This window comes from Erpetoichthys calabaricus, chromosome 8, assembly GCF_900747795.2.
Source record: "Erpetoichthys calabaricus chromosome 8, fErpCal1.3, whole genome shotgun sequence".
NCBI lineage: Eukaryota > Metazoa > Chordata > Cladistia > Polypteriformes > Polypteridae > Erpetoichthys > Erpetoichthys calabaricus.
The window spans coordinates 57,362,785-57,382,687 of NC_041401.2; the positions used below are offsets into that span (position 1 = coordinate 57,362,785).

Genomic DNA, 19,903 nt, shown 5'->3' on the forward strand with positions numbered 1-19,903 from the left:
TTTTTATTCCTCCAGGAAAAAGACTTCTTTTGAATGATCTTCCCTTGTTTCACTAGGGATGTGCATTACGACAGAGAAAACAGCATAACTTTGATTAACTTTTTCACATGGATAGAAAATATCAATACCTGATGGTTTGGAACAATATGTGGTCCATGAAGCACTGGTGGACGGATTGTGTGATTATATTGTAAAGGCTGGTTTAGAAGTGGATATCTGGTATCACCTGAGAGGGGGAAAAAAAACATAGAAAACCTTTTTATGTATACATTTTAGAAAAGTTAAACTATAAAACTGGACCATAAAGTTTATCGCTCAGAATTTTTATTTAAATAGTGTTTTTAGATCTATTTCATACTATTACACAGGTACTAATGCCAAAAAAATTATATTAACATTATTAGTTTACAAAGGACTTAAATTCTACTTTTGAAATTGTTTAAATTAGGTAAAATTTGGTAAGGCTAAATTTCTGTTTAATCATTAACTTAGTGGCATACAATAACAATACATCCAGATAACACAATCCTAAATTTTGTATGTAATAACCCTAAATAACACATGGCCATACAGTGATCATAAAGAGGACTTTTCATTTTATAAACATTCATTACACTTCAGTAACACAATGACTTTTTTCTTACCAAACTAGGCTTTCATTACAAATTAATTAATAAATAATGCATTTTCTGTTAGATGATTAAATCAACAAGATTACATCAACTAAAGCATTGAAAAATAAATGAATTGTTTATAAGCCTGTACCTATTACGGTATACTTGAATTTAAGCATAGTTTATAGTGCTCTCAACCAAGTACTTGCCTTGTCCAGAAACAAAGGGTCTTGGAAACTGTGGCATAACGGAAATGGGGGAGACACCAGGACGGATACTTTTCATATTTACAAGCTGAGAAGGAGCAGGGGACTGAACAGGTGAACTGGCTGGACTTCCAAGCTGAGGATTGCTCTATACTCCATAAAACAAACAACCAAAAAACAAATTGGTATCTGATTTCAAAATAAACATACTAAAACAAATCATGTCTTGTTAGATAATACATCCTTTATTAAAATGAAAAGATTACATTTCTTGTTAAATAAAAAATGCAAAACCAGATATTAAAAACACTATGATTATACACAACACAGTGATTCATGCTCTTGTACAATATACACATAATACATAAAATTAATAAAAAAACAATTTACAGAAAAGATATTTTGCAAATTATATCAATTTTACATGTATTGCTTAGCATTATTAATTATTTTCAAATCAGTCATCTCAATTTCTTCATAAAAACTTTATATCATTAATAAAAAGAGACTGAATAGATAGATAGAGAATAACATTCTTTTCTCTTTTTCTAATAGTTTAGCAGCATCTATGTTGCATTAATTATTTAAAGTTGTCTATATAAACATAAATGATCAGAGCGTTTTTATTTTCAACATCTTCCCTTATCCTAAAGGCACACAGTATGTGCTGGTTGACTCCAATTTGGCCTAGTATGAGTAATTTTGGGTGTTCTGCTGTGTACTAGGACCCTGTGCATAACTATATTCTGCCTTGCACATTGTTCTGCCAAGAAAGGCACTGCTTTTCATTGACTGTTCTGCTTTCAACAATTTTAAACATTTGAAATCTCTAACCTGCTTTTCAAGTAATGTTACAGAAAAAGTACATTCTCTGCAGTTAAATGATTACTTGAACATAATGTTTATTTTGCATACATTTCAGTCAGGTTTTAGATCAAACCAGAAACTGCTTTGGTAAAAGTAGTTAATGACTTGCACATTAATGATGATGAAAACACATCTTTTTTATTCGTTTAGGCCAATATAAAAAAAAAACCTGTGTACAACTGACTATTATTAGCATTGTTACACTTGTTGCCTGTGTCCTTTAGAACAGAGTTTTAAATATTCTAAATCACATATAAAACTTCCCAGATGTAATATTAGATTCTCAAACGGATATTTGCTTATTGTTGTGAAAGCCAAGTATTAAAGAACTGGTAAGACACCCTTTTCCTTGTATGTACCGAAAATCTGATTTACTTTACAGATAGAGATACTCCAGACTAATACTACGGAATATTTAAGAAGAAGAAAAAAAAAAACACTTCTAAGAACACATTTTAAATTTGGATTTTCAGAATTCCTTTTTTAAGCAGGCTGTAATAGATTATACATGTTGCTATATCGTACACATAAAATTTCTACATTCTTTAGTAACATTCTCTGTTTTCTTTCTTGGTTTTCTGCAGTGCCAATGCCATCTGATTTTGATGTGGAAGGTAATGTGAATACTCTAATTGTTGATGAGACCCGCTGCATCTCATTTTCTTAGGACAGTGTGTATGCAACTGTGAAGTTCAATTAATATTCAATGAGTGACTTAGGTCAGCATTCAAAAAGCTTTGTATTCAAATAGCTTGCTTATGAAATAAGCAAAATTCTTTCATGTACCATTTATGCTTATTAATATTATGCTATAAGGCCTGCTTTTTCTTTTTTTATTATAAAATTTTCCTTTGGTTTTCAATAGTATGCTATGAGAATTTTTTTTTGAGTTCTGCCAAGAAAAATTCCTAGTATATGGTCCTTTGTGACCAAGATTTTATAACAGTTTTTTTATAACAGTTTTGGGGGTGCATGCATCTTCTTGTTAAAAACTGATTGGTTTCTTGTACCAAAACATTAGTATTTTAAACTTGCAAAAAGTGTTACAACACATACTTGCAACTGACGATCTACTCCACCCTATGACTTTTGAATTACTACTTTCCATAACCTTTTATACCCCAAACTTCTACACAAGCCAGCTATATCTGGAAAAGACAACAGTTAGGGTACTGACAACACCTCAGCTAACTGCTGCATTCATCTCAGTGAACATTTATTGCAGGTCCAGTGTCATTCAACATTTTAAACTCTATCTGGAAATGTAAAGGTTATTATATTTAAAATGCACTTTAATAAAGTTTTTTATATTACCATATATCAAAATTTTTAGAGTAATTTTTAATTTTTCATGTAAATTTTAGATTGCAAGATTACTTAAATCTGGCTCTTGCTGTGGTTGTGTGAACTTGCACTGATTTAGAATAGCATCCATAACTTCGCTGTATGAATGTACAATGACAGTAATGACTTTGAACTGAATTGAGGTCTCTTGAGAGAGCCTTATTTTAGATTTGTATGCTGCAAGATTCTTTCATAAAAGCTAAGGTTAGAACATTGTGACATGATTGTTCTGTGTTATCGTTGTAGTTATTTAGGCATTGACATGGTACCGTAATCACAGTGTAATTTCTGAGCATTGAACCCAGTCTATACATGGAGCAAAAATCCCCTGTTGGACACACAGTGCGCCATAACAATAATAAATTACTCTATAACATGCTTTGTAATATACCCAGTGTACTATAATTTGATATTAGAACTCCTGGAGGTTTATTTTCTCCAGTATCTTGTCAGCTGGAGTTTTTGTTTTTATTTCCCTTCTGACCATTGCAGAAGACCCTGTCATTTACCTCTATAACAATTAAAGGCATAAAAACTGGGTTAATAGTAATGTAATCCATGCTTAAGGACCGGTTTATTTTTATTACTTTTTTGTTTATTTGCAATGTGTAAATTTATTTGGTATTTATTTACTTTTTTTTCCTTTGTATTTTAATTTTATTTTTATATAAAATGTGCTATAACAATGATGCTGTTGTTACTGATTCAAAGAATATGTCCTGGCAGGAATGATAAAGTCTACCCAAACCTAAAAATGTCTATAATAAATGGCTTTACTTACAATTCTTAAAGTTTTCGTAGGGCAAAATCTAGTGATTACTTCTTATTTCACATATTAGGGGATATAGTTTACAAATTACTATAGTTTATAGTTTTGTTTAACTGCTAGGCATGCAGCAGTCTGCAGCTTCACACACTTAAATTAAACTTTGTATACCTGTGTTGTACTATCCATATTACAGATATCAGAAGATTTCTGCCCTCTTTGATGGTCAAGACTATAGTATTTGCTGGGTTTCCATTGAGGTGGAGAATGTGCCCTTGGCTGAGGATTAGGGGGTAAAGTTAGTTGCATCATCACCATACCACTACCATGAGGTGGTGCCACAGCTTTAAAAAAAAAAAAAAAAAAAAAAAAAGACATTAAATGTTAAATAAATATTTAATCATACATTAAAATAAAGCAATCAATATTTCAAGTGGATATTATCGACAAATATAAATTTTCTAGTTATCTGTCACAATACAATTATACTTCTACATAATTGAGCATAACAAGCAAACACATGACATGACGGAGAATATTTCAAATTAGGAGATATAAAATGAAACATTTCACAAATCCCAGCAGTGTTGAAGGAAAAAAATGCATTTCTGTGTATTTTTACTTCACTGAACTATACTACATATCGCATGTAAAAGTGAAAAATGCTCAATATTATTAAAATCACATATATTTACCTTTAGAAAACCCATGTTAAAAATTACAATTTCTTGAACAATACTTTAATATATACAGATGTGGAAAGTTAAACACAAATTTAGATTCATTACTTATTCAGACAAAGTGCAATTACTATAAATCAACAAGCATAAACGCTCCCAACAATAACAAATTAATTACAAAATACCTAAATAAAAATGCCAGCAAGTCTGAAAGCAACCTTACATAGCAATCACTTTTTAATAACTTAACCATGAAAAATTTCAAAGGCCTCTTAATTAAAGAAATGTAAGAATATATAAAGCTTTTTTGCAATCATTTTAATTTAACAGTATATCATTTATACTTATTTGGCTCTATAATTGGGTGACTCTTTTTCAGTTATTCTAAGATATTTTCTTTAAATTAAACATAAACTGAGCATATGTCATTAATTGTAAATTATGTTTTGGAAGAAAAAGCTGCATGTGGTGTATCAATGCAACAAAGATGACAAAGTAAAATTTAAATACAAGATCAAAGATAATAACAAAAGTTACAGAAACCTTTGGAACTCAATATCAAATATTATAGTTAATAGCAAACAATGTAAAATATGATGAACTGTGCAATGTAATTTGCAAGTGATACATCTTATTTAATAAATCATTTACTACATTCAAAGCTTGGGGTTGTTATTTTTTTACTGAAATCAGAAAAAGGTACAAAATTTTAAAAAACAAAAGAATATGGATACAAGAATATACTAAAAAATGTGTTATATTTAGGCTGTAAAATTGTTTCTCTTTCAAAGCGTAAAGGACAAGGCACATGTATTAAATAAAATGTACTTAGGTAGACATCTAAAGCTGTCTGTTATTTGGATAAACATTCAGTTCAAGCTGTGAACAGCAAATCATTATGAACTATAATGAAGTGCTGCAATATTTTTACAAAGTTACACTCTTGCTGCCTCACAATATTTATTTTATCTGTTTAAATTGTATATACAGACTCATCAGTCGCTTTATTAGGTACTTCTGTCTTCAAAAGTTATGATTCATAAATGTTCTGGAAACATGCTTACCATAGTCTATGCTAACCATACATACATCACGTAGCTTTGCAGAATTTTTTTGGTACACATTCATGCTGCATATATCCACTTTTGCTTCATCCAAAAGGTGGAAAACTGGGGACTAGGAAGGCCTTTGGAATAGGCTGTAGTAGCCTTCATATGCTGGTATCATCTTGAAATGATGCTCACTTTATTATATGGCATCAGTATAAACTTTATAATAATGAATGGCAAGTAAAAAAAAAAAAAATATAACATAAAATTTTACCTTATCAGAATAGTAAAAGCAAATGATTTAGTCTAATCAGAAGTAGGAAAAAACTATAAATTTAGCAGTTTATATACTCAATTTTTTGTATCATTTTATTGAATTTACTAAAATCAAATAACATTCCATATAAGCAAGTCAAATTTTACAAAACTAGGTTGGAATCAAATCAACCCCCACCCCATGAGAAAGAGAGCTAGGCCAACAGAGTAAAACTTTAATACAGTACAATCCCTCTTAACCGGCTGACGAATTAACAGGCCTGTTAAAATAAAACATTTTTTTTTTAATCCTCAGTTCTTCTTTACATTATATGTATGAACTTCCTTCTTTCCTGGAAGGAGAGACGGCTCCTTGTAGTGTAGCGGGTCCACAACTCAGGTTAACAGGGCCACTTTTTTAAATAATTGCCACTTAGCGAGGGAGCGTGGTGTGTGGTGATGCAGGTGAACCTCGCTTAAGTGCACAGATTAGGAGCCTTCCACATCCGTAATTGTTCCCGGGAGCTGCTGATTGCCACAGCTGATCCACGTCCCCATGATATATAGAAGCAGAAGGCGGCTAGTATGGGGGGAAAAAAAGAAAAGAAAGAGATGGAAGTTGCAGGAAAGAAGGCGGCAGGAAGCAGGGAGAGGATAGCCGGTGTGACAGCAAACAAACGAACGAGCAAGCAAGCAAGAGCAGGCTTGATGGAGCAAAGACAGGCAGCTGGGAGGTGAGCCCCTGCAGAGGAGTGTTTGGCCGACACTCGGTGGGGCTGAAGAAAGCGGTCGCTCCAGCTGAGCGATCACAGAGCTGGAGTGACCGGTATTGAAGATGACTGGCTGTCGAAAGGCAGCGGCAGTCGTGGAGGCTTTGTTGGGCTGGTTTAGCCCCAGTGTGAGCACCCTGGCTGCTGGGGAAAGAACCCAAGTCTCGGTCCAGATGAAGCCTGACACAGCCAGGGATCGAAGGGCAACTGGACCAGTGTGGAAGGCAGTTGCACCTGCAGGTAGGGCGACTCCCCAGTTGCAAAGCCCGATAGGAGAAGCAGGGGAGCCACCAGGTATAAAGAAGAAGGCACCGTGCTTTGGATTTTAAGAGACTGCTTCTAGCCAGTGTTTTAACCTCATTGTTTTTAAAAGATTTTTTTTTCTATTGGATTTTAACCTCCACCTTTCACCCGTTTTAATGGATTATTTATTGAAACTATAATGCACTGCACTTTTTTGTTTGAACACTGTTTTGATTTTTGAGTAATAAAAGCACTTTGGCACTATCCCCTGGCTTCATTAGAGAATTATCCTCATTTGTCAGCTCATCTCGGTGACATTACCGACGGTGTCAGGTTCAGGGTTCCCGGAAGGACGATGGGAGCGTGGAGCGAACCCGCATCATCACACTCCTACGCTCAGAGTAGTGCTGGGCGGTATACCGGTTCATACCGAAAACCGTTTTTTATTTTTTTTATGATATGGATTTTTCTTATACCGCAACACCGGTTTAAATTGCCTAAAGGAACTGGGTTTTTAGTACGTCAGATAGAGACAGCACGCGTGCAATAAAGAAAGCCCGCTCAGAAGAACATGCATTGAATTCTGTGTTCGTGTCTCCGACCACCAGATCACAAACCCAACATTTACACAATATTTAAGTTAAACCTGTGCGATACCCATTCATACATCCAGTTTTTTGGAGCCTCGTCACACCTGCCATAAAGGTCTCTACACTGAACGTACACCTGGGGACCCCTTACTGCCAGGAAGCAGCACTACCGCCTCACTACCGTGCTTGTTTAATACCTGCTTTAATGCATTTCATCATGAAAATGATATCAAGTATTTATCTTAGCATTCTAAATTTTTAGAGAGCAGGAATACCATGAAATGAATGGATTCTGTGCGGTGATTGCTGCCTCCTCTTAGTGCATAGGAAGTCAGTTTAAGAAGCAGTGTGATTAACAACTGGGTCGGGGAACACAACACAAAGCATTTAATGTGCTGCATTAACTTATGACGGGGTTTGAGAAAATTAAGTAAATTAAACATTGATTTTAGGATGAAGTTTAGTTTATGACATTCTACTTTAATTATGAAGTAAACTATGAAAATAAAGTGGAAATGTTGACTTTAATCTTGACATAAGCGTCAAAATTAAAGTGGAAATGTCGAGAATAAAGTCAGCATGTCGACTTTATTCTTGACACATACCGGTAGTTTGTTTTTTTTCTTCCCTCTTTACTGTATTTTTTTTTTCTTCACCGTGGCCCTAATGCACTTCCGTAGGGCTATACCACAAATAGCATTATACAGTAAATGCAAGTTGCAGTTATTTTATTTATGTATATAGCTTAGCTTGAAGCAAGGTCCATATTAATGCAGTTTGCCTAAATGATGGTACAGTTGGTAAGGATGTCATTACAAAGTTGTACTTGATTTATTTTATTTTATTTTAATTTGGTGAATACTGTGTAATGCACCTGGGCTTGAAGTCTTGAAGTAATAGTGCAGCTATCAGTAATAATACTATTATTTATTTTATTGTTATTATTTATTAGTTTAAATATTATGCAGTTTACTGATGGTAAAGTTGTTGAAAAAGTCACTTTAACGTGTCAGTGGACAGAGATGTTAACATTAACAAAGTGTAGTTGGTTCACAAAAAATATTTACTATTTATTACTTTTCTAAGACATGTTCAGTGCAATACAAGTTTTGACAAGCACCTCTGGATATTTTACTAAGTCTAAATGCCTCTTTGGATGGTTGAAAATATGTTGTCAAAATTATAGTTTAAGTTTTTGCAAAATTTGTTCAATAAAAAGGTTCTATATTTTGACTGCAACTGTCATGCAATGTGATTCCTTCTCTTCATTAGTGTCACCCCCTTGAAAACTATCACTTTATGGGGCCATGCAAACCTGTATTAATACTTGTGTGCACATTAAAATGTTTTTTTGTACAATGTACAATTCTCATAACAGTGGAATAGGTTATTCTTAGCCAGTCTACTGCAGTAATTGCAGTGGAAAATGTGGTTAACATTCACTCATGCATGGGGAAAAAAATACCATCCAATACCGTGAAACCGGGATAATTTAGAAAAATACCGTGATATAGAATTTTGGTCATACCGCCCACCCCTAGCTCAGAGTGATTTCCGTTTACATATTCCTTTATGAATTTTCCACTAATCAATTTGGCCAGCTTGCGACGAGTATAGCCAAGTTCTTTTATTCGTTCTAGGAGTAGGGTGGAGTGCCAAATCGTTGTTGAATGCACCCAGGCTACATTTAAGTAATAAGGCAAGTACAAGTAGAGGGGGTAATAAAACAACAATTTGGAGTTAAAAAGAGTATGTCGGAGTACGTGGAACGAATAAAAGAATGCAACTTTTGTATGACTGAAGCAAACATTCTAGGAATTTAAAATGGAGAAGTGGGGCAGAGTATTTTCTGATTTTTTTTACTGAACTGTTTCCCTTTACGATGAGTACAAAACGTAAATTAATTGTAGTTTCAATGGATACGCGTCTTAAGGCGCTAAAGCGGTTGGTTAACAGTGATTCCGTGGTGAAAAATTGTGGCGAACTTGGTGTTGGGAAAAGCACAGTAAACGACTGGCGAACAGAATATTTTTCTACATGAAAATAGGTATGTTTCAGATTAACCGGCAAAAATGGCAACCGGCCATGGGTCCAGTCCCGAGGTGGCCAGTTAAGAGGGATTGTACTGTAGTAGGAAAAATAAGTAAGTAAATAAATAATAATACAAAAAATAGAATAAAAAAGAGAAGAGAATCTGCTTCATCAATTTAAATGCTTATTCTAAAATGTTATTGATTAGATCCTGCCAGGTTTTAAAAACATTTTGTACAGAGGCTCTAGGTGACAATTTCATTTTTTCCCAATTTCAAATTAATATATAACATCAGTTACCCACTGACTTAAAGGAGGTGGGTTAGGATTCTTCCAGTTGAGCAAGATAAGTCTACGTGCCAATACAGAAGTAATGGCAATTTCAGTTTGTTTGCTGTTCTCCACTTTAAACACATCTGGAAGTACACCAAACACAGCTGTTAGTGGATTAGGAGGGATTGTGACTCCAAGGCTGTCTGAAAGGCATTTAAATATTTTGGTCCAAAATGATATTAATTTGGTGCACGCCCAAAATATATGTCCCAATGAGGCTGGAACTTGACTGGAACTTTTACAGGGTGGATCTTGCCCAGGAAACATTTTGGCCAATTTTAAATGAGACACATATGCCCGATAGATAATTTTATGCTCGGCGCATATGGAGCTAGAGTGAATTCTGTGCATTGCTACCTTACACTCCTTTTCTGAAATGCTGAGTGAGAGATCCTTTTCCTACAGCATTCTGGGATCTCTGAAAGTGAGGGACTTTAAAATGCTTTTATATATTACAGAAATGCTGTCCGAGTCCTCAAGACTGATCGATATTTTTTCCGGAATAGAGGTAGGTATTTAGCGGTTAGAGGTTTTGTTTAGCTAAGTTTCTAATTTGGAGGTAGTGAAAGAAATGTGTTGCTGGAAAGATACATTTGGAGTGTAATTGTTCATAGGATGCAAAGACGTTGTCTATGTACAGATCTCTAAGTGATTTAATCCCGAATACTTTCTAGACATTAAAAACTGCCTATGTAGGGTGCAAAAAGGTGGTTATTGTGCAGAGGTGCCACAGATAAAAACTTCTCTGTCTTAAGATTAGAAGATAAAAGTAAGTTAAGATAGGTTAAGATAAAAGTACTTCCTACACTGGTTCCATATTCTAAGTGAAAGAAGCACAACTGGGTTGTTAGTATATTGGTGATAATTTGTATTTATTGGGGTACAAAGCAAGGAATATAAAGAAGTACTGCAAGATTTTAATTTTATTGCAGACCAGGCTTGTGTGCATTCATCAATTTATGTCTATATCCAGGTCTTTATGGCCTGTATATTTGCCGCCCTGTAATAAAACTGAAAGTTAGGTAGTGCCATGTCTCCTTCTGCTTTAGGTCAACGTAGAGTCGCCCTTTGGATGCATGGATGTTCAGAATTCCAAATAAATGAGTTTATGACTGAATTTAATTTCTTAAAAAAAGACTTGTCAATATAGATCCTTTGAAATAGATAAATTAGCTTAGGAAGGATGATCATTTTAACAGTGTTGATTCTACCTGCTAATGTGAGATGGAGGGTGGACCATCTATTTACATCTTGTTTAATTTTTTTCCATGCAGTCAACAACATTTTGTTGAAATAAAGCTTTATATTTACTTGTGATATTAACCCCTATATATTTAAACTTATCTGCTAAGATAAATGGGATGGTGTCCAGTCTAGTATTATGTGCTAGAGAGTTCACTGAAAAAAACACACGTTTATTCAAATTAATTTTGAGTCCTGATATCTTTTGAAAATTTCTTAGTGCTTTTAGGACTGCTGGCACAGAATTTTCTGGGTCAGGTCTGTCTATTAAATAATGAGACTGTGTTTCTATCTCTTAAACAAAGCAGTGAGAACGGATTATGAAGATACTTTATTAATCCCAATGGGAAATTCACATACTCCAGCAGCAGCATACTGATAAAATAACAATATTAAATTAAAGAGTGATAAAAATGCAGGTGTAACAGACAATAACTTTTTATAATGTTAACGTTTACCCCCCAGGTGGAACTGAAGAGTCGCATAGTGTGGGGGAGGAACGATCTCCTCAGTCTGTCAGTGGAGCAGGATAGTGACAGCAGTCTGTCGCTGAAGCTGCTCCTCTGTCTGGAGATGATACTGTTTAGTGGATTCAGTGGATTCTCTATGATTGACAGGAGCCTGCTCATCGCCCATCGCTCTGCCACGGATGTCAAACTGTCCAGCTCCGTGCCTACAATAGAGCCTGCCTTCCTCACCAGTTTGTCCAGGCGTGAAGCATCCCTCTTTATGCTGCCTCCCCAGCTCACCACCACGTAGAAGAGGGTGCTCGCCACAACCGTCTGATAGAACATCTGCAGCATCTTATTGCAGATGTTGAAGGACGCCAGCCTTCTAAGGAAGTATAGTCGGCTCTGTCCTATCTTACACAGAGCATCAGTATTGGCAGTCCAGTCCAATTTATCATCCAGCTGCACTCCCCGGTATTTAAAGGTCTGCACCCTCTGCACACAGTCACCTCTGATGATCACTGGGTCCATGAGGGGCCTGGAACCTCCTAAAATCCACCACCAGCTCCTTGGTTTTGCTGGTGTTCAGTTGTAGGTGGTTTGAGTCGCACCATTTAACAAAGTCCTTGATTAGGTTCCTATACTCCTCCTCCTGCCCATTCCTGATGCAGCTCACGATAGCAGTGTCGTCAGCGAACTTTTGCACGTGGCAGGACTCCGAGTTGTATTGGAAGTTTGATGTACAGGTGCTGGTTATAAAATTAGAATATCATGACAAAGTTGATTTATTTCAGTAATTCCATTCAAAAAGTGAAACTTGTATATTAGATTCATTCATTACACACACAGACTGATGTATTTCAAATGTTTATTTCTTTTAATGTTGATGATTATAACTGACAACTAATGAAAGTCCCAAATTTAGTATCTCGGAAAATTAGAATATCCATTAAGACCAATGCAAAAAAAGGATTTTTAGAAATGTTGGCCAACTGGAAGGTATGAACATGAAAAGTATGAGCATGTACAGCACTCAGTATTTAGTTGGGGCTCCTTTGGCCTGGATTACTGCTGCAATGCGGCGTGGCATGGAGTCGATCAGTCTGTGGCACTGCTCAGGTGCTATGAGAGCCCATGTTGCTCTGATAATGGCCTTCAGCTCTTCTGAATTGTTGGGTCTGGCGTATTGAATCTTCCTCTTCGCAATACCCCATAGATTTTCTATGGGGTTAAGGTCAGGCGAGTTTCCTGGCCAATCAAGAACAGGGATACCATGGTCCTTAAACCAGGTACTGGTAGCTTTGGCACTGTGTGCAGGTGCCAGGTCCTGTTGGAAAATGAAATCTGCATCTCCATAAAGTTCGTCAGCAGCAGGAAGCATGAAGTGCTCTAAAACTTCCTGGTAGACGGCTGTGTTGACCTTGGACCTCAGAAAACACAATGGACCAACACCAGCAGATGACATGGCACCTCAAACCATCACTGACTGTGGAAACTTTACACTGGACCTCACGCAACATGGATTCTGTGCCTCGCCTCTCTCTTCCTCCAGACTCTGGGACCTTCATTTCCAAAGGAAATGCAAAATTTACTTTCATTAGAGAACATAACTTTGGACCACTCAGCAGCAGTCCAGTCCTTTTTGTCTTTAGCCCAGGCGAGACGCTGTCTCTTGTTCAAGAGTGGCTTGACACAAGAAATGCGACAGCTGAAACCCATGTCTTGCACACGTCTGTGTGTGGTGGTTCTTGAAGCACTGACTCCAGCTGCAGTCCACTCTTTGTGAATCTCCCCCACATTTTTGAATGGGTTTTGTTTCACAATCCTCTCCAGGGTGTGGTTATCCCTATTGCTTGTACACTTTTTTCTACCACATCTTGTCCTTCCCTTCGCCTCTCTATTAATGTGCTTGGACACAGAGCTCTGTGAACAGCCAGCCTCTTTAGCAATGACCTTTTGTGTCTTGCCCTCCTTGTGCAAGGTGTCAATGGTCGTCTTTAGGACAACTGTCAAGTCAGCAGTCTTCCCCATGATTGCGTAGTCTACAGAACTAGACTGAGAGACCATTTAAAGGCTTTTGCAGGTGTTTTGAGTTAATTAGCTGATTAGAGTGTGGCACCAGGTGTCTTCAATATTGAACCTTTTCACAATATTCTAATTTTCCGAAATACTGAATTTGGGACTTTCATCAGTTGTCAGTTATAATCATCAACATTAAAAGAAATAAACATTTGAAATACATCAGTCTGTGTGGAATGAATGAAACTAACATACCAAGTTTCACTTTTTGAATGGAATTACTGAAATAAATCAACTTTGTCATAATATTCTAATTTTATGACCAGCACCTGTATATAGGCTGAACAGGATAGGAGAAAGTACAGTCCCCTGCGGCGCTCCTGTGCTGCTGACCACAATGTCAGACCTGAAGTTCCCGAGACACACATACTGAGGTCTGTCTGTAAGATAGTCCACGATCTAAGCCACCAGGTATGAATCTACTCCCATCTCTGTCAGTTTGTCCCCAAGGAGCAGAGGTCCAGAGACATAATTCTTACTGCACCACTGCCTCTGTTCAAGTGGGAGAGGGATCGGTGTAGCATGTAGATGATGGCGTTCTCTGCTCCCACCTTCTCCTGGTATGCGAACTGCAGAGGGTTGAGGGCGCGGCGGACCTGTGGCCTCAGGTGGTGAAGCAGCAGCCGCTCCATGGTCTTCAACACATGTGACGTCAGGGCAACAGGCCTGAAGTCATTTAGCTCACTAGGACATGATACCTTTGGAACTGGGGTGATGTAAGATGTTTTCCAAAGCCTCGGGACTCTCCCCTGTTCCAGGCTCAGGTTGAAGATACGCTGTAGAGGACTCCCCAGCTCCAACGCACAGGCTTTCAGCAGTCGTGGTGATACTCCATCTGGATCCACTGCTTTGCTGGCACAAAGTCTCCTCAGCTCTCTGCTTACCTGGGCTGCTGTAATTGTGGGTGGGGGAAACTCTCTCCTATGCTGGAATCAGCAGAAGAATGGGTGGAATTGAGCAACGTGTCAATTTGAAATTTTTAGTAAAACTGACGATAACGAGTATCTTTTCAAATGCTTACTGAGGTTTACGGGGAAGACTGCATGTCTCGTGTGCGTGTGTTTTTCATAAATTGAAATCGATGCTTAAAGGAACACATTTTGAGTCAAAGGATGCATTAAAGAAGAAGAAAATGTCAGATGACTTGAAACAGTTGACAGAAACTGATCTGATCCACGGCTTTGACCAGTGGAAACCAAGACTGTATCGGTGCAGAATTGTGAATGGGGAGTATATTGAAGGGGACGAGCATTAGAATTGTTATATAAATAAAAATGAGTTATTGCGTCAGTCTCGTTATTTAATAGACAGACCTCGTTATACAGTACCATATCATCTGATGATATTTTCTGTTCAAGTTGTTCTCTGAAAAGCTACCTTATCTCCGATGCATTTAGAAAGGCTCAGTGCAACAACATAGAGCAATGGTAATAGGGGACATCCTTGTCGAGTACAACATTCTAGTTTGAAGTAATCCGAAATAAAGTTGTTAATACGAACTAAGGCTTCTGGACTAGTATAGAGTAATTTGATCCATGCACATATGTTTGGGTCGAACCCAGCTTTGTGCAATGTGGTGAATTGGTAGTCCCATTCAACCATGTGAAATGCGTTTTCAAAATCCAAAGATAGTTAAGATCTTTGGGGTATTAGATTTAATGGGTGAATATATTAAACAAACGTCAAAGATTAGAAGCTAAGTCTCTGTCTTTAACAAATCCAGTTTGGTCTTGTGATATTACAGAAAGAAGCACTTTCTCAATCCTTCTAGCTAGAACTTTGGAGAGTATCTTAACGTCATTATTCAGGAGTGAGATTGGTCTCTATGATGTACATTGTAGCAAGTCCTTATTTTTCTTAGGAAAGATGGAAATTAATGCTTGGCGAAAAGTCTGAGGTAGAATTTTGTTGTCATCAGCTTCTATAAACGTTGCTAATAATTGTGGAGCTAACTTATTTGAAAATATTTTATAAAATTCCACAGGGTAGCCATCAGGGCTGGCTGCTTTACTAATTTGATGTGAGTTTATAGTGTCATTATAATTCTGAGAATGTCAGAGGTTTATCCAGTTCCAGAGCACTAAGAGTATCTAGCTGTGGTATCTGTAATGAGTCAAGTACCTCATTAGATTGTGTATTGTCTTCTCTAGACTAAGCAGACTATAAAGACTTCTAGCATGCTCTAAATGTATGAGTTATATTTTTATAGTCTACAATTTCATCTCCGTCTATGCTGGTAATTGCTGCTATTGTATTGCAGACTTCCTGCTTGTGGATTTGTTGAGCTAAAATCTTATTGTCCTTCTCTTCATGTTCATAATAATGATGTCACGATTTAAAGATGAGCTGTTCGGTTTCTTTAGTAGTCAAGAGATTAAATTCTGATTGCAAAACCTGTCTTTTCCTATAAAGTGCCTTATTTAGTGACCTGGTTGATTCTAGATCTATTCTGGTAATTTCGCTGATTAACTCAGACGCCTTCCTTCTATCCAATTTATTTTTGTGAGAAAGGTATGAAATAACCTATCCTTTTAAATGCCTTCAGAGTTTCCCGGAGTATTCTTGCAGAGACCTCTGGGGATGCATTTGTCTCTAGAAAATAATCATTTGCCTGAATATGAATTCTGTACAGTGCTCATCAGCTAATGACAGGGGGTTAAGACGGCAGCTACAAGATGAGTGTGTAGGACATAGTAAGTTAAGCTCTATGATCAGAGGGGCATGGTCGGAGATACCAATAGCGTCAATGATGAACTTGTGAGAAGAAGGAATATGCTCTAAGGTTATGATTTAAAAACCTCCATGGGTCTGATAAGTTCTGATCCATTACAAACTGTATATTTTTTCAGTACTAGATGTTATTGCCGATGGAACGTAAGACCTATCTAGGTCTGGATTTTAAAATCCACCATTGTAATTTTATGACTGTTCACATTATGATGTAGACACAAACACATTTTGGATGAAATCGTTAGGTGCATAAATATTTATCAAAATCACTTTAGTATTAAATAAATTGCCCATCTCCATTACATATCACCCTTCAGGATCACATATTACATCTGATGCTACAAAAGGGATTTTTTGTGTACTAAAATTCCCACACCACTAGTTTTCTTTGTATAGTCAAAGTGAAAAATTTGGCCAATCCAATACATTTGCAACCAAAACAGGTCATTACTTATTATGTGAGCCTCCTGTACAAATACTATCTTGGCATTTAAACCTGTTAAGTTAGTGAACACTTTTTCTTTTTAATTCCTGATTGAGACCTTTGACATTCCAGCTCACAAAGTTCACTGGTCATAAAACATTGCTTTTAAACTATTGTTGACATTTTGTAGTCTTAGGTCAATTTAGCTTTGACCTAAATTTCATATTATTGCCAGTTGTTATGGCTGTGAAGCCTATTGTTATATTGACATTAATAGTTTTTGGGGTAGAAAGGATAAATAAAAAATAGCAATGTTCACTTTCTACTTCTCTTTTCCCCCACCAGCACCCCCCCACCAACCCATTTTGCCTCCCTGAGTGAAGCAGAGCACACTTCATGAAGTCCCAGTACTCTGAAATTTTGTTTGGACGGTTGACTGTTTGTCAAAACGGACAATCAAGTGTCTTGGTGTTGAGGCATTCATTCCACATATATGGTAGGCTGCTGAGATCTTGGTGTCCATTTAAAGTCCTCTCCAGTTATTTTAGAGAATAGTTCAGCTATGAATTTGACTGGGTTTGGACTTTCACATTTTCAAGGTAGACCTTCGATTCTGTTTTTGCTCCTTCTACATCTATCTTCCAAGGCAGCCACTTTCTCAGCAAGCACTTTGCATTCTGATTTTGTAGCTGTTGACTTTTCGTCAGTGGCGGATGTCGATTGTTCTATTATTTCAGTATGAGTTGTAAACATTTGCTTAACATCTTCAGGCTGAACAGTGAGTACTCTTAAGTTTACTCTCTAACTTACTCGTATTTTCCTGTATTTCTTCCATCAGTTTTTCCTAGAATATCTGTAAAGACTGTAATAAACTTATTACTTAAATGTTTCTCCAGGGCTCTTATATCTTGATGGTGTTTCTCAAGTACATTTCGGACTTCTCCAGACTCTCTAGGCAGATTTGCGAGACTGGTTGAGGTTGATGTGGCTGACACTTTGGGGGGTTTGGATATTAGCTGTAGTTAACAAGGGTGATGTAATGGCCATGCTCAGTTCCAATAATCTTCCTGAAATCAACAAATCCTCCATGCCAGCCTTGCTTGAAGTTTCATTCCCACTTTTGCTTTCAGTTGGAGGCAATGCTGCAGCGTTCGGTCCTAGTAGATCCAATTCCTTTGCCCATCTGTTCCAGGTCAGTTTCTGGTAGGCTGTACCGTGACCTTGAGGCTGATTTTGACTTTTCTTTGGTTGCTTTATCCTTTTCTTTCTGAACCCTTTCTTTGCTGCTCATGCTTATTTATACTCGCATATAATGTAAATACAAGATACCTCGGGATGATGGAAAAAAAAGGGTAAAATAACACCACTGCTATTTGAGCTCAGCTCTAGCCATCTATCTCAAGCAATGGACAAGATCATCATCCATTCATGTACACAACAGTGTTACATCAACAGCAAAGCTCTTTATTTTTTCATAGAGTGATCTGAATGGCTCTTTATCAACTCTGAATTTCTGCTCTTAGAACGTTTAACAGCACTGAATAAAGTTTAACTATTATGATAAAAGATATATAGAAAACATTTACTAAATGCAAAAAAGACTCAACAAACCTGTACATGGTAAACCCTGAAGCTGTGAACTGCATGGAGACGTAGTTCGAGGAAATTGCATCTGTTCTGATCCGTGTGGCTGTAGATATGTTACTGAAGTGCTGCATAAACAAGAAATATAGGGTTTAAAGCCCACAAATTTATCAAGGTAAGAAAAATATTTAAATAAAAACTAAGCCATAGCTTAACCTTGTAAACCAAGTGCATTCCAAACAAGCAAGTTCTAAATAGACAATATATTTTCACTGCTCACTGTGTAAGCTGTTCAAACTTTTTTTCTTAAATTAAACTTAAGGTTTTATTTACATTAAATTGACTACTAAAGTAGTTTAGAGCTGTTACAGACGGAGTATTGCTAATCCAAAACTCATAAATCTGAACATTTTTGAGCACCAACAAGACACCACCTATGGTGCCTCTAATTTTCTTTACTGCTGAACTGTTGTGGACAACATATAGTATGTGCACATTCCAAACGGAATATAAAACATATGGTTGATGACCAAGGGGGTTGTGTTTGTTCCCCATGAAGCACCATGAAGCTAGGACACACAATCAACGACTGGGATTGGGGAGCCCTGTGATGCAGCGAGCACCACAAAGCACCATCATTCATTGACTATTGTTGAGGGAGGGGAATTCCTTGTAAAATGCTGCAACATGGGACAGATGCTGAGTGGGATAGGTAAGTGTTGGTCGAAGTAAAACAATTAACACCTGCGCAACACTTCAAAGGTGCTATGGTAGAAAATTACACACCAGGGTCCTCATGCATAACACCGTACGTAGAATTCACACTAAAACATGGTGTATGGACAAAAGCGTAAATGTGCGTATGCACAAAAAAATTCAGATGCATGAATCTATGCGTACACCAACTTCCATGTTCTTCCACTACATAAATCCTGGTCAGTGTGAAAAATAACACATGTGCACGCGCCTGCCGCCACTCCCCAACTCCTCCCAATATTACGCCTATTTGAATATGCATATCAATATAAATAGCCCTTAAGCTCAGCGTTCTGTGAAAAGACAATGGCAAAAGCATGGGGAAAATAGAATTTCAGTGAATACCAAGTGGAGGCAAAGAAAAACATACAGTTTGTTGGTTTAAACAGTGATATAAACAGCAAAAGGAAGTTGATTGAGTTGCACAGTGCTGGAAAAAAAAGAAGTGGTCAGATATCAAAGTGTTGTAGCCCACTATCTGAGTGTCATATGGAAGGGTACAAAGAAAAGAAAAAAATAGGGATACAGTGGGGAAAAAAGCTCAAAATGTCAACTTTAATCTCGAAATTTCCACTTTAATCACGTAGTCTATTTTGTCATTAAAGTAGAACATCATAAACTTAATCTTACAGTTGTTTAATGTACAACTTTCCCAAATCCCATCGTAACTAAAGTAGCGTGTTAAATGCTTTGTTTTGTATGTGTTCTTCTATGTGCTCTGTGTGTGTGAATCACTACGTGCTTTTTAAATGGGCTTTGTCTTCCTCCGACTGGACACAGAATCCATTACATTCGAAATTACAGCTCTCTGAATAATTTAAATACTAAGATGTATACTTGATATTTTCATAATGATAGGAATTAAAGCATGTATTAAACATGGGGACACGG

At 36.8% G+C, this 19,903-nt stretch overlaps 1 protein-coding gene across 1 annotated transcript in view; it reads right to left on the reverse strand.

Moving 5' to 3' along the window:
• LOC114655504 (R3H domain-containing protein 1) overlaps window positions 1-19,903 on the reverse strand; it is a 176,599-nt gene that overhangs the window by 15,685 nt on the left and 141,011 nt on the right. Inside the window, exons 22-25 of the mRNA XM_051930563.1 lie at window positions 18,284-18,384; window positions 3,969-4,141; window positions 824-968; window positions 129-226 (exon numbers count right to left, since the gene is read on the reverse strand). Coding sequence (XP_051786523.1) covers window positions 129-226; window positions 824-968; window positions 3,969-4,141; window positions 18,284-18,384 — 517 coding nt within the window. The remainder of the gene's footprint in view (window positions 1-128; window positions 227-823; window positions 969-3,968; window positions 4,142-18,283; window positions 18,385-19,903) is intronic.